The sequence below is a fragment of the Lepisosteus platostomus genome, chromosome 23 (assembly GCF_059453375.1).
Source record: "Lepisosteus platostomus isolate fLepPlt1 chromosome 23, fLepPlt1.hap1, whole genome shotgun sequence".
Lineage (NCBI taxonomy): Eukaryota > Metazoa > Chordata > Actinopteri > Semionotiformes > Lepisosteidae > Lepisosteus > Lepisosteus platostomus.
In genome coordinates, this window is record NC_142633.1 from 10,682,174 (window position 1) to 10,697,843 (window position 15,670).

The window sequence follows — 15,670 nt, forward strand, 5'->3', positions numbered from 1 at the left end:
AACTGGTAGCAGCCTTGGTCTTTTTCTGGGTCGGGACACCGGTAAATAAGAAGACGGTTAATGTGCGTGGCTGGCCAACCGGAATCAACTGAAAGAGGTTTTTGCCACTCCTGTTCTAAAGATAGTTACGGTTCATGTGGAGAACCCTTGCCACACTATCTAAAAGGGGGATCTTTCGCAGTGTACTTAAGAAAACAATTCAGTGTATTAACAAATCTATAGTGTGTACTGTACAGTATATATAGATTTCTGTTTCACGTGTTTCATGTGCTGTATATCTTTTTATTTCATATAGTGTGTATGTTTATTTAATAAGCCTGTCACGATTTTAATACCCAATAGTTCTGAATCACTGGGTAAAATAATCCTCAAAACAGTGTGCCTAGAGGCAAGCAGACAACATGAAGGGTGTAAATGGTGCTTGGCAGGAGATCTCCAGCAGTGTCTTCCAGAACATGATCGGCTCACAGCAGCACAGAGAGCAATTAGAGGTTGCCAAACCAGAAAACACGTTACCAGAGCTCAGCAGTACTCCTCTTTCAGCAGCAAGTACACCTGGTATTTTAACACTCTTAATTTGCTGCAAAAAAATGGGAACATTCAGCAAATTATCGCTTCTGTAATAAGCATCTTGAGAATATTATAGAAATACCTTTATTGGCTGATAAAACAAAAATGAATAGGACATCATGTCCACTTATAAAAAGCATGCCAGTTATTGGAAATCTAAGGTATGCAGTTTTTAAGGGATTTCTATAATTGATTTAATTAGGCATTGATATTGATTAGTTCAAAACTAGCTTAGTCTGAGCTGTCCTAATCTGCATTGACAATTACATCCATAAAAGTCATCCTCTTGAGGTAAATTCAGACTCGTGTTGAATCATTCTAAATCTGTAACAGTGCCACTTTACAGTGCTGTCAGTGATTGTGTTTTGTCTTTATTATTGTTTGTTGTACATAGAGAACACAACAGATAACAAACAAGTTACTGTGACAACAAAATTGAATGTTTTTCATTGTTGATCTGATAGAAATAGAGCTGCAAGGAACAATTAGATTGATTTGAATCAATTCTGATGTTTAGCTTTCACTTCCTCTGACATAAATGCCTTCTAGTGCCAGTGTGAATGGAAAACAAACATGTTTTTCCATATAGATGCTCTATGTGTCTAATGTAAACTTGCACAGATTTTGTTTTTTTGTTTTGCCTGTACATCTGAAGTAACCCTCAGAAAAGATAAGGGTTATTTACAATATTTACTGTAGCTGTTTATATACTGTATTTGTATGCAGGAACTAAAAGTCTTTATATACAGAAGGCTTTAATATGCTTTCAGAAGTAATGTGTAGCATACTTATGTCATCTTTATTTGCTCATACATTTTTATTGGTCTTTAAATACATAATCTAAACATAAATGTGAAGTTTCTGTTCACAAAACAAGGAGTTTCAGAATGTATTCACATGGGGTATGTTGTCACTGTATGTGATGCCAAATACCTGATACCATAATTTATATGTATATGGAAATAAGATAATCCTTCCATTTTGTAACCACCAATGCCTTTCCTGGCATGTGGAAATGTTGTTGTTATTATTATTAATTAATAATATACAATAATAATTGTAGAATCCCAAATCTGTTAAAATACTGTCTGTCTATTATAGGAAGTGAGAATTATGTAATTGTAACTCATTTAAATTTAAATTTCCTAGATTCCAAACAAGGCTTTTAAGTATAAAATGAACGGGAATGGGGCTCTTGGCTAATGAGCCATACAGGCGCAACATGGAATTAATCAAAAGTTATTTTCTGTTTGAACACAGGAAACAAGAAAATAATTTCCATGAGTTGAAACTGAAATGACCACAGAAATATTATGAGGACTAAAGGTGAATATTGCAGCAATCCCTCCTTAGTTCCCCTTGCAGAGTCGGCGGTACACAAAGAGAGGCAGGAGACGGTAGCGGCAGCTCACAGAGTGTATTACCCTTTTGAGTTACAACGGGTGTGCTAGTCACAGAGAGGAGGATGTGGAGAGTGGAGAGAAGAAACAGCTACTCGCTCTGCAGCACAGGGTGGAGTGAAAGAGATCGCAAGACGGTTGGGTTCCCCTTTAGTAGAGGGTACAGGGGGAAGGGAAGGGAGCTTGCGAATAAGGGGACAAGAGCTAAGTGCAGAGAGAGGCTTTGACAGACTGCTACCAGGGCAGAACACTCCAATATCAATATCAGCCTCATAAACACGCTCTTTGTTATTCAGTGTCTCAGTGAGAGCATTGAGCTTTGGCTGGAGATGCCTCAAAAATGGTACCATAGTCTCCAATTAAGTAATTATAAGGTTATCAGATAACATCATATTTATGTGCTCCTCCGCCCTTATTTACATCATTCTGGTGACATAATTGCTGATGCCACCTACTGAAATGCAGTATGGCAACTTGTAAGACAGCAAATGAGAAGACTGGCCCAGAAATTTTCAATCCAGTTCATTAATTAAACCCTAGTTGATACCTCACTCAGCTCAACAGACTGGTAGAATCAAGACAATATTGATATTTTCAGAAGGATATCAGGATATTAAGGGAAATCAGCTGCTTCACATGGCAGTGGTGGTGCTGGGAGATAAAGGGAAAAGCTTTGGAGGTTGTAGACCAGGATGCTCACCCGCTCACCGGTAGACAAATTAAAGTAGTAACTGTTATTTAAGCTGTGAGGAGGATGCGTGATTAAATTAGAGCCTTACATTCTGGAGACCAACTATCAACACAACACAGGCTAACCCAGTACTCAGAGGTAGGGAATGTGCATCATTAAAACAGAGCAATCAAAGAAAATTAAAGAAAATATTGTTAGAAACATTCTAGCCAACTCACTTTGCGGAAATCAGACAACTAGATTATCCCTATACTGTACATACTACACTATGTAAAAGGCCGTACGATTCATGGAAAAGTATAATCTGCTATTTTGTAGGGCTCTAAGTCTCTGCATATCTTATACCTTGACCACATTTGCTATATTATATCAAAATATACATAATATGGGGGTCTGCTTCATTCAATTAAATTCCCATAAATCCAATTAAAGCCTGCTTCTTTAAGGCCAAATCAGAGGTTAATAAAAGGACATAAAAATCCTTGGAATACCCATACAATGTTGGATTTCAATCTTATCTTCAAAAAAATTCCAACATTATTTAAAAATATAAACATTTGAAAAGCTATAACAAACCTATAATAATGATTTGATGCAGTTGGTGAGTGTCACAGCATTTTCATTTCAAAAGAGAAGGGATACAGTCATTGAAGATGTGTATACAGGTTTATTTTTTTTATTCACCTTTGATGGTTGCTATAACAACATTTAATGTGGGACAGCGTGCTGTTACTGGCCTTATGCCAAAAGCTGTTCTCAGCTACTTCTGTTTCCCTACAGGACATGTCAGCTTTTCTGTAGCAGTTTAACATGCTGTGCTACTGCTATCAAGATGAGCCCTCTGCAGTCAGCTTCATTTTACTGGCAGTTTAAGAAGTGGTATTATCATACATATTGCAACAAAATCCAAAAACAACAAACTCTGTATTGATATCCCTGCTAGAATATTTTCTCCGTATCACCCAGGTTCTATGAGAAAAAGGTAGCTACCACATCCTGGCCAAGCCTTCACTTAATTGTGAACCCACTATAACCCTGTCCAAAGTACAGCCATAAAAAACTCCACCACAAGTGCCAAGAACGTTGTTATTTAGCACTGACAACAACTCCGTGTTTACATACAGGTAGTACTGTACATCTATGACTCACTCCTGTGGGTGTCCTCCTGTCCACAATCTGAAACATCTGCACATACTGACTACCTGCTCAACTCACCTACTCATCCAGGCTTAAGTCATCTCAGAGCTGGACCACTGTAGTTCCCTTCTGTCACATCTCCCTGCATGTACCAGCAGACCACTCCAGCTCATGCACAATGCTCCAGCCTGCCTAGTCTTCAGCCTCCTTAAACCATTCATGTTTCCCTTGTCTCTCTGCATTGCCTTCAGGCTGCGGTCTGCATCAGGTTCAAAACCTTGGTAAAATCTACAGGGCTTCCAAGGTGCTACGCCAGCATACCTCCTGACCACTGTCAGACCTTACCGTATATTCCCAACTGAGATCTGTTTCATCAGGCCTGTGAATACAGGCTGTTGTCTGCACTGGCCTCCCAGTGATGGAATGACCTCCTTGCCACAGTCAGAACTACAGGCTCCCTGTCCATCCCCTGCAAGAAGCTGAACACTCACCTCGGCAGGATACACCTGACCCAGGAAGTCTGAGATTGATCCTCACTGACTATTATATGACTACTGCCTGTCTGTTTGGAAGCGCTGTGCAACACTCTAGCCTTTAAATGAAACTGCGCTTACTATGTTCTGTGGTTTAATATTCATGTTTTATACACCCATTCAGTCTTAACCAGACATGATTGTAAGTTGCTTTGGATAAAAGGATCTGCCAGATAAATAAATGCAAAACATAAATGCTTTAGTAAAAATTGCTATAGTAAAAATAATGCATTTTAGACTTAAATGCTATTGTTTACAATGTACAGTATGCACTGCATTTGTATGCAGAAAGTGCATTACAAATTATAACAATGCTACAAATAAGTGATTGGTTATATATAAGTGATAAGTGTTATATATGAATAATTCCAAGACTAAAGGTAATGTCAAACATAGTGCAAATTAATTAAATTTAGGTCATGAATTGAATCTCTTGAGTTTTGAATAGTAACAGACGTGATACTAGTGCACACAATCCTTAAAGGTCTTGACAGATTCTGCTGAATGGATTATGTTAACCAGAGAAACAAAACTTTGACGACAGAACTGAAATTTATGAGGGAGTATATTTAGGACTCAGAATAAAAGGCATGGATGTCTGGAAGAATCTGCCAAGCTGTGATGCTGAAGCCAATTCTCAAAGAACCATTAAAAAATGGCTACATGAGATCAGCAGATCAGTAAGCTCCTAGTATACAAATGAGTAAGATGGGTGTAATGGATTCCTCTCACAACTGTCTTATACTGCATATAGTTTCAGCATTCAGTAACTCTTAGAAGTCTATACAGTATCTCTTCTGTTCCAGTGTCTATACAATGTGGCCATGTTGGCCACACGTCATTACCAGCATGGTTGTGTAAGGTCTGAGTTCCTATATAATTACCCCTATACTGTGCTCCAATCAAGGTGTCTGTTCTCTCCTGAGTGGTTGATTGTATTACAATGGCCACTATTGCAACAGGACGTTTTCAAGTGCTTTCCCATTCAAGGGGCTCTCTCTGAAATTGAAATACAGGTAGATTGACCATGATAAAAGCCATCTTTTATGTTTTTCAAAACATTGTTGAAATTGAAAAAAAAAACACTTTGCTATAAAATACAAAAATGATTAAAAGATTTCTTAAGGAAGGAATGTAATAGCAGATCCCTAACGGCAACCAATACATCTATTTTGAGACACTAGGGTGGAGACTGAGATACAGTACTTCCTTCTCTTTCTCATTCTGCTAGCACAAACAATGTCAGCCTGAACCAGTGATTTTTTTGTAAATAACATTATCCATTTAATCACTCTTATTTCCTCCTTTCTCTTTTGCTTCAGTTCCCCTTTCATTTGTTGTGGTATGGTTTTGCAATTCCTTTAGTCTGTTGACAAAAAAAATATTTGAGAAAAAAGAATTCTGAATTGCAGAAATGGAGGTCAAGCATGAAAAAATGAAAAATGACAGCAATGTGGGCAGCTGAGTTAAGGAGTGTGAGAAGTATCTCATGTGTTAGTTACAGTTCAAAGATCTTTACACCACAAATTAATAATGAATCAAGGAACCAAGGACAAATGCTGGTAGGTCAACTACAGGTCTGTAGAGTTATGTCATGAGTCTTAAGCCAGGGGTAAAACTTTGTCTTTTATATATTTTTCAATATTTCAAAGCTTCTCACCAGAGGTAATGGTACCTAAAGCACATATCTACACATTTGCTACCTGCATCAGCTCTTTTATTTTTATCTTTCCTTTATAGTCATCCTGTATGGAATCACCAATTATTTATGAACTCAGCTTACCTCTATGACCCCTGTACCTTGTGGGGAGAGGTGAGGAACCACGCACACACAACTCTCACCCTCCTATTGGAGTCATTCTTCGATGTGAATACGTGGAACATCCTAGAAGGGCTTTTTTTTTGTAGTAGGCCTGTGGAGCTGAAGCCCACAAAACCCCAGTGGCACTTGGTTCACTGTGTGCTGCTGTCTGGGGAGTTTAGGTCTGAGCTGCCCTTAAGCTTGGAGCAACACACTTCAAATGTTGAACTTCCATGCTTTGAGTTAATTGTGCATTCAAGGCTGTGTTTTCAGATTCTCTCTCCCTTCGTAGAGGTCATTAATGCAGGTGTTGAATGGTTTGAGTTCTAATTTTCTGACCAGAAGAGCGACACATCCCTGGAAATAGACAAGCCTAGAACCTGTTCTTTAAATGCCCTGCCACCCTGAGTTGATCAGAGATTGTGTTAGTGAAGCTTGGAACTGCAGCTCTGATACATTTTGAAGTGTGAAAGAAAGTCTAGCACCCTACCAACTCTTAGATGTGCGCAACACATTATTTATAGTCAGTCACATCCGATACTTCTTTCCCAGTGTTAGAATACTTTGTTTTCCAGTCAAATCAAACGATATATAATCATGATGGATATGAACAACATAATATGATATAATGGACAGAACAAAAACAGTCTGACCTATGCTTTTAAATTTATTGCTCATTGCTAGTTTAACTTTTCATGATATGTAAACAATTTTTATAGTGCATGATCCACCTGCTACTCATCATCTGTTAGAACTTTTATGACACAAAGGTCAATTATAAACCTCTTTGATAAAGATTAATTGCCATTAATAAAAGTTATGAGGATATTAGCCTATAGTACTAAGGAAGGAAGGCTTGGCAGCAAGATTTTATTTCTCAAAGAATACACGATGCAAGAATTTTACTTCAAACAATGAAATGATCATGTATAGGGAGCTTTGTTTTAATAGTCTGCAAATGTGAATGAGACTGAATACAGAACATTTGTCAAATTTACAGTATTTGTGCTGTTGGCTGCCTGCGTAATCCACATTAAAAGAAATAAATGCATTCAGATATCCTGTTTCTGCAATGCAAAGGCATGAAAAATTGTTTGTTTGACTTGGTAACGTGTTCAAATAATACAGTTTTAAAGAACACAACAATATATATATACAGCTGTGGCAAAAACATTCCTGAGAGCACTTGCTTGCAATGGTCTTGGAACACAGGGGTAAAATCTCAGCCTTATACTGTATTAGCCTAGGGCACAAGCTTAATGTGGGCACAAGCTTAATGTGTAATTTCTAGAGAAAAAGTAAGATTGAATAAACGTATTTTGAAGGTCGTGACAAACCAAATCACAGGTCACTACCAAGACTTTGCAGTTGGCTTCCTGAGTTATTGTCTATACAAGATCATTAATTAACTTCCACTGGGTTCCATATCTGGCTCAGCAGGGGGCTGCATCTGAAGGAAAAAATGAAACCTAGTGTTGATGAGATCAATGAAAATGTATGAATTCCCCCTTTATGACATCATAAAACTGTAATACCTTAGTTGTACATTAACCAGGAGAAATCCTTCATCCATAACTACGTGGCAAATCGTTAGCTCACATGACTACTGACTAAGCCCCTGTCAATCTTTAAAAGCGGAGAGCAAGTTGGCAGTGGGCAGAGACATCGAACCTAACTTCCATCAAAGACGTTCACAAGAAGAGCGACTGAAGTAACGAGAAAGAAAATGCCATTGAACAACATGAAGAGTGTGTCTGCAGTCGTCCTCTGTCTTGTTGTATTTAGCGTGCTTTCAGATGCTGTCTGGGTGAAAGTAAGCATCTTTCTTCACATTCATTTTTTCATGTTTAAAATTGTTGTTTATTGATAAATATCCATATTTAAATAACACATTAAATTATTAAGAGCTCCGGAAACACTATATTTTTAAATACTGTGTACTTCAGAGGACTCTTCAAGGGCTACTGTATATGATGGCAGTTTGACTTACTGTAACTTAAGGCAGTATATTTGATCATCTTCCTTTTGACATTACAAGATTACCAAGAGTCTTTATTAAAACAATCATTCAACAAGTATTTCGTTTAATAGAATGAGGTTGTTTGAGTAATATGTGAGTTTGCAAACTGTAGTACATAAATGTTGGGCTAGTAAGTGCAGAAATGCTATGTGCAAAAGGTATCATGATACAATAAATGTAATTATACTCTTAGCAAACTCAGTATTCCCATCACTATGGTCAAATGTGTTTTGTGGGGGAAAAGTGCACTTAATCATTGTGAAGACCTAACTCCATAAAGTTCAAATGGATGTCTTTTAGATTTCCTCTGTTTGTATTCTACCAAACATCAGCTGACCCCAGGACAGTCTGGGACTAAGGCTGTGAAAAAGAAGAAGAAGAAGAAGAAGAAGTATTCTACCAAACAAGTACATTATGTGCTCTCTTTAAATATCATCCTACCTGTTTATTGCTTCAGTAATAACGGGTTTAGGGTTAATCAGGTGAAGTTCACATAAAACCCAAAATGTAATAATTTGTTTTAAGCTTATTGCTGAACGGTTTTCTCGTGAGCAAGTTAGATTACATTGTAAAAGTGGTATTTGCATTTTCATCATTGACCGCCATGCAGTTTGCCACCACCTACCAGCCACCACCTTAGAACATACGCAGACTCGATAAAGTACTGTGTGATATGGGAGAACAGCAAGGTGTGGTGGTGGGTGTTTGCTATTTTCAAACCTACTGTACCTCTGTCACAAATACTGGCAAAACTGTACTGTTTTGAAAAGTCCATTGTGCTCCTTCTCTTCTCCTAGGAAGGAAATTTCACCTTTTCTTTGGAGTCTGTGAAGACTCTGAAAAGCCTTATGGACAGCAGTGCTGGGAGAAGCCTTCGCTTGGCTAAGACCAGCTCTGTTGCTGTCTGTGACAATCCAGCATTGCCTATGGAGTTCCAGCCTTTGTGTCACCAACCAGGTGCAGGCATGGCCTTCTTCAGACTTGGTAAGTGTCAGAAGGAACTCATCGATTAGTCTGGGCATTCACTGTATTCTAGCAGTCCCAGAATAAGCTCCTGTAGGACCTGTGTTTTGTCAAGCAAAAGTGAATCTAAAGAACTAACTAAACTGCCTTCTCCCCTGGCTACAAATAGCTCAAAAATCAGTAAATTATTAACCCAATAAAGTCAATAATTAATTTCAATAATTAGAATAAAAAAAAACACAAGACACAATTCATAAATTATAATGTGCTTTCTTCGAGGTATCTTTCAAATTTTTAAAACCAAATATTTACAGTTCCAAAGAATGACAAAACATGCCCAACTAAAATAAGCAAATCAAATTGACGTCTAACAAACTGAATGAGCATCACATTTCCTGTTTCAGCTCTGTAGGCTGTAACTCAAAGTGAAACAAATGGAATTACGTATCTTTTCATATTAAACTTTCAACATACAGTAGTGTGCGAATCTGTAAGAATGCTTTGTGCCTTATTGTATCTCGGTATTTATCTTTTTCTCCAAACAAAAATATACATTTACAGAGATCGTGCTTACAAACACTTTTGATTAAATATAAAACATAATTTCATGGAGGCTTCTTTAGAGTCAATGTCTCCGTAGAACCCACCTTGCAACATTATCTCTATGTAGCCTGATCTCATCAGAGTCAAGGCTGGTGCTTGACAGTATTACAATGAGACACCTCTAAGGAAAAATTGGATTGCTGTGTAAGAGGTGTCCAGTAGGGGACACTTTTCCATTCAGCAAGGTAATGTGAAACAATGCACTGCATGTTTCTTCAGATAAGACATACTGTATCTGAAGGTGCTGACTACATAGTCATTAAAAACCACATGATACTGATCATAAGAATAAGGAATTTCTCAGTTCAGTGATGTGCAGTGGATTGGAGTTACATACCATGAATCCTCTCCTACATACCATAGTATCATATGCACTATACACTTGCAAGAAATTCTTATTCTCAAAATATCAAGTCGGGCAAATATGCCTAAATTCTCAGCAACATGTCCAGAAAATGATTACATACAATAATTGAGGTCAAAGCGAGTTCATTGCTTGCTTTTATTATATCTTATCAGAGCTAAACAGGGTTTACTTCATAAATCAGGCAATATAATAATTACATCTCATTCAAAAAGTATTAAGAGTTAGCAAGTTGAAATCCTTGGACATATTAATGGAAAGCCTGTCCCTGTTTGTCTGGCATTCTGCAGTAAATATGAGGTTTAAAGTGCAAATGTTTCATGTTTCAGCTAATCCTGTTTGTGTTCATATCCAGTAGTTAGAAACACCTTAGCATAACAGATTTTGATCTTTTCAAAACCGTGATCAGTTTGGTTCAATACTGAAACATGTATGTTTTATTTTGAGGTATTTCCACATCATTCTCGCCTCTTAATATGGGTGGAAAGAACTGAATGCTTCCATTTTATTGAGCCTTTTTGAAACTTGTAAATGTTGACTGGTTCCCTTAGCTGCTGTTTTGTTATCTGGACAGGAAGTAGAAGGGGACAGTTAAATGATATTAATTTTCTTGGTGTGTTTCCTTCTGTTTCTCATTTTTCAGCATCCGTTGATCATGACATCTGCGAGATCTGCGCCTTTGCTGCTTGCACTGGCTGTTAAAGAAACCTGTAAATGATAGACTGTCCTGTGTATACGTGTGTATACATGCAAATGTAATTATCATCATTATCGATAATGTGACTGATTTGTGTTTATATGGTTTAAATATATTAAGAACTCTACAAGTTCCGCTGCATAATGAGGCACTTGGCCAATGTGATAAAAATATTCTATGCACCATTCACACAGAACAGCTAGTAACATTGAAAAATGAATTAATTCAAGCTGGGTTAATAAGCTCTTCCATTATTTGAGTACTTCCATTGTTTTTTTTTACTTTATTACATGATGTGATCAGTTGTATTCTCTGAATAGAACGTTGCATAAAGCAACCTATCTCCAGTTACAAAATTTAAACTACTTTTATACCGCTCTTTTCATACCACTATTAGATGTTTTCTTTCGGTATGAAGAAAAGCATCTTAAGCAGTTGTTTAAAACTGATATAATGATGTAGCCTGTGTCTGTACTGCCAAGTCTTATGTCTTTACTTCTGTATTGTTTTCTGGAAAAAAAACAATTCTGGAAATGAGAAAATGTCTATAATACTGTATTTTTCTTTAAGTTACAGTAACTGCTGTGCCTTGTATGTTTTTTTTTGTACTTATTTAACAGAGTTGCATAATATTTTTTATAGAATTGCACGTTTTGGTATTATGCATTTTGTACTTTTACCACATCAATTAAATAATATTTAAACACGTTTTATTTGAAATCTTATTCTTACAAAGTTATGTGATAAAACAAACATTACATTACGAAATGTAGCATGTCAGGATACAACACATTTTATATTGACATTTTCAAAAGTATTGCAAAAGCTATTTCAACAGAGTGTTGTAGTTGTGAACACAGGCAATTCCACATGCCATGTGTTTTCTCTCTTTATTTCATAGTCAGAATATGTCTGCATTATAAATTAGGCACCGTAATTTACAACACTATAACTCGAGAACAGATTTACTCAGGTGTTCCATATATAACTATTATATTGGTGTATAAGATATTATAGTAATATAATATTGGCCGTAGATAGACTTCCCACAGTACTGATGGAAATAAAATGAAATGATGACCCCAAAATCTAAAATGAAATATCTAAATTCAGTTCTTTTAAAGATTAAGTTGTGACAGCTTTCTAACAAGCTGGAGTACTGTATTATTCTAATGGCATGACAACAGAGAACATTTAAAGATATACTGTAACATGAGTGAGCTCTATCTTTTGGGCCTCTAACAAGCTACAGTAGTGATGAAAATGACAATCTAGAGCTATACTGATACCGAAGACTGTGTGAGCTTATCACTCTTCCACTCACATCATATATTTTGAGATTTTTAAAATGGTTATATTGTGTTGGCTATGGATGGTACTGTGGCACATTGGTTAGCATTGCTACTTTACCTTGCAGTGTAGGGGTACTAGGTTGGTATGTTAATTGGGCTCTGGCAAAATTGTGATGGACTAGCATCCCATCCAAAGAGTATCCGGCCTTGCAACCCTTGCTTGCCATGATAGGTTCAAGCTTTCCTGTGACCCTGTATTGGACAAAGCAGGTAAAAATTTGTATGCGAGGATATATTGACTACAAATTGCAATTCTCACTGCAGAAGAAGAAGCGGTGCAATAACATGTAATAGGTTTATTCCATGCTGAAAAAAAGACGAAAAAAGAAGAAAGAAAACACAACGTTTCGGCTGTGAGGCCTTCTTCAGGTGTGCACACACCTGAAGAAGGCCCCAAGGCCGAAACGTTGTGTTTTCTTTCTTCTTTTTTTCAGCATGGAATAAACCTATTACTTGTTCCTTTGCAGCCTACGCATGCTGACGCAGCTACCCACCTGAACTAGTGCAATAACATGTTGATGTGTCTTGATGGTTGAAAGGTGATTTACTGTTGTCTGAAATCATGTTGCCTTTAATAGTGTGTGGATTTGTTGGGTATGATTCAAGAATAAGCCTTGAAATTTCTCAATGCATTTTCAGATCTCTCAAGGCAGGAGGAGGACAGCCAATCAGACTAAAGGTTGTAATGCTTTTCAGGGACATATACCAATGATTAGAACTGATTGCACTCCAATCCTGTGGCTGCAGGGGACATCTTTGCCTGTAAAAGACTTTAATCAGATTTGTGTACTTTGTATTGATGACAGAATGTCAGGATAAGAAGAGAAGCACAAAGCTGCTCATTTGAATAGACAAAATAAACTGCTTTACTGAGAGGCATGCTACTTTACTGACTGTGTCAAGCAGAGGATACAGTATATACAGTAGCATTCAGAGTTATCATACATTTCCATTTTAACAGTCCCTGCTATATAATCCTACAGTCTATTAAAATCAAATCAATATAAAGGCATATTTCAAGTGCTTGTTTTATAGGATTCAAATAATAAAATCAAAACCATTGGTTAGATTATAATGTTTCTGTCAGTTCTAACGATAATGAATGACATTAGACTCCCTTCAATAACAACTATTTTTCAGCCTCGTCTGAAAGGAAGTATGGATAGGGTCCTAATCTTTGTTTTGTTATTCACTGAAATGCACTGTAAATAAAAAATATCCTGTTCTTCCTTAATGGGCTTTCAGATTTTTTCAAGACATTGTAAGGGCAGGTTCATTTTTTAGATATAAATTTATTTTTGATTTTGGGTTTAATCAATTGTGTTAAGCGATTACAGTACATTTGGCCTCTTTGCATGGGAAGGTGAATGAGCATCTGTTTCAACATTACGCATTTCCTGAATGGTAGAATATATTTTGATACAGGAAGTTCGATGTATGGGCTCATCTTCTATATAAAAAAGGAACACGTGCTGCAGATGTGAAATATTACCAATAATGAAACTCTTACATCTAAAGGATGTAATTTCCCATTGCAAATTGTGCACACACAAAGTACCTGTATTATTTTCCTTAAACAAAAAAATGTAAAATTCAATATTATGCACTTTTGTAAAAAAATTATATATATATATAACACTCCCTCTCTCTGTTGGTGTTCTCTCATCAGAGTTTTGTTACTCCTCCCTCTTTGCATTCCTGAGCCTGTTCATTCTTCTACCACCTCAGTGGTTGAAGGAATTACCTACAGAAATCAGAGCTGCTTCCTAAATCAGAAAGTTCCAAACCGCATTTTTTGTGGTGCCTGCTGAAGACTCACTGGCATAGACAGTAACTGTGACTTCTCAGCTCTCAGTTACATTAACTCTTAAACTAAGCTGCATCAGTGTTTGTGTTCTCAAACTAGTAACGTGATTTTTGTTTGTTGCACTCATTCACTGTAAACATGGAACACATGCCAACAGGGTGTTTACTGTATATTACTGCTCTGTGGCCATGTTATCTGTACAAGTAAGATAGTATTTTACAATGTTGTTGCTTCACAGTGCACTTGCATTGCGCTATAGTGTAGTAGTCTTATTGTTCATTTTTGTCAATTTGATTCGTTTTATGTCACCAATGTGACGAGCAGAATAAGGTGAACCTTCCTGAAATACAGAGTAGAAAAAGATCTGTTGGGCTTTGGGTAAATTTTATTGTAGAGAAGTTATGGCAGCACAGTGGTACAGTGGCATTTCTATCTTGCAGTGCTGGGGTCCTGGGTTCAATTCCAGATCTGGGGTGCTATCCATATGGTGTTTTATATTTTCTTCCCATGTTCATCTGGGTTTCCTCCAGGTGCTCCAGTTTCCTCCCACAGTCCAAAAACATACAAGTAGAAGAACTGGCTTCTGGAGGGGAATTGGCTCTGATGTGAGTGTGTGCTTGTCTGTCAGTGTGCAGTGCAATGGACTGACCCCCTGTCCTGGGTTCACCTTGCTTCGCACCCAGTGCTTGCCAAGACAGGCTCCAGTTCTCCCCTGAATTAGAAGGAGTGGTTAGAAAATGTTAGGAAAGCATGGATGGGTGGTTGATTAGAGCTCTTCTTGCATGTGAGGTTGTTGGTTGTCACATTATGCAGGACCTGATAAAGGAAGTGAAAGGAAAGTTTTGGTGGTGAAAATTTAGTTGTAGTGTTTGGAAGTATGTGTGTTTCCCCCCTGTGTTTATTTTATTTGTTCTTTAGTATTATGCAGAATTGTCTGGAAACTTGAGAAGCTGGATCTTTAGAGGAGACGACAGAATAGTGCTGTAAGATTAATTAATTCCTTTCAATTATATTGGGCCACAAAGCACTTTGCATATGAAACATCACCAGCCACCGATGTTTACACTAAGAGGGAACTTTCGTTCAGATTTTACAAGAAGGGAGTTGAATTGATCCAGGACATTAGGGTTAACAGCCCTACTCTTTTAAAACATGCCATTTGATGTCCAAGTGGTCAGGATTTCAGCTTATCATCTCATCTGAAGGAAAGCACCTACTGTCCCCCAGTGCCACCTGCTACAGTAGTTCACCAGCACCACCTACAGTAACAATACAGTTATCCTTACAGATCTCCTATCCCAAGACTAGGCCTAACCTTGAAAAGCTTCTGATGTATGACAAGACCAGGCTAAAAGGTGGTCATGCTGGTACCAGGATTAACTGAAGCCTCCAGGTGTAAGCTGTAGAACTAGCAGAAAACGTTTTAGTAACCTTTTGATTGTGAATGTAAATTTGATTAATTTATTTTTGGATTGGATTGAGGTGTGTCTGTTTTGCTCAGCTCTGGAACTGGTTTTCTTTTCTCCTTTCCGTTCATGAAGATTGATTGTATGGGGTGTAGACACCATGCTTCTATAAAGGGAAAGCAGACAACTAGTGTAGAAAAGCAGCTCTCCGACTTGGTTATGAGGTATTGCTGTGCGTTGCCAGTGTTAAATGATGCACATACTTGATCTCCATTCTTGGGATCTAAATTATGAAATTTCAAACAACATCAGCATACAGTTGTTTA

General features: G+C 37.4%; 1 protein-coding gene across 1 annotated transcript; it reads left to right on the top strand.

The window, feature by feature from the left end:
* The first annotated feature begins 7,735 nt into the window (after nucleotides 1–7,735).
* Nucleotides 7,736–11,488, top strand: LOC148642021 (guanylin). Its single transcript, XM_088617081.1, has 3 exons — nucleotides 7,736–7,945; nucleotides 8,950–9,136; nucleotides 10,726–11,488. The coding sequence occupies exons 1-3, from the start codon at nucleotides 7,859–7,861 to the stop codon at nucleotides 10,782–10,784; spliced, it is 333 nt and encodes a 110-aa protein (XP_088473207.1). The 5' UTR covers nucleotides 7,736–7,858; the 3' UTR covers nucleotides 10,785–11,488.
* The last annotated feature ends 4,182 nt before the right edge of the window (nucleotides 11,489–15,670 follow it).

What these genes read in the sequence shown, in the direction of transcription:
- LOC148642021 (XM_088617081.1), top strand. Translation starts at nt 7,859, where the DNA reads ATGCCATTGAACAACATGAAGAGTGTGTCTGCAGTCGTCCTCTGTCTT. An exon ending in CAGATGCTGTCTGGGTGAAA is followed by an intron (nt 7,946 to 8,949) that starts GTAAGCATCTTT and finishes CTCTTCTCCTAG; the next exon opens with GAAGGAAATTTCACCTTTTC. An exon ending in CATGGCCTTCTTCAGACTTG is followed by an intron (nt 9,137 to 10,725) that starts GTAAGTGTCAGA and finishes CTCATTTTTCAG; the next exon opens with CATCCGTTGATCATGACATC.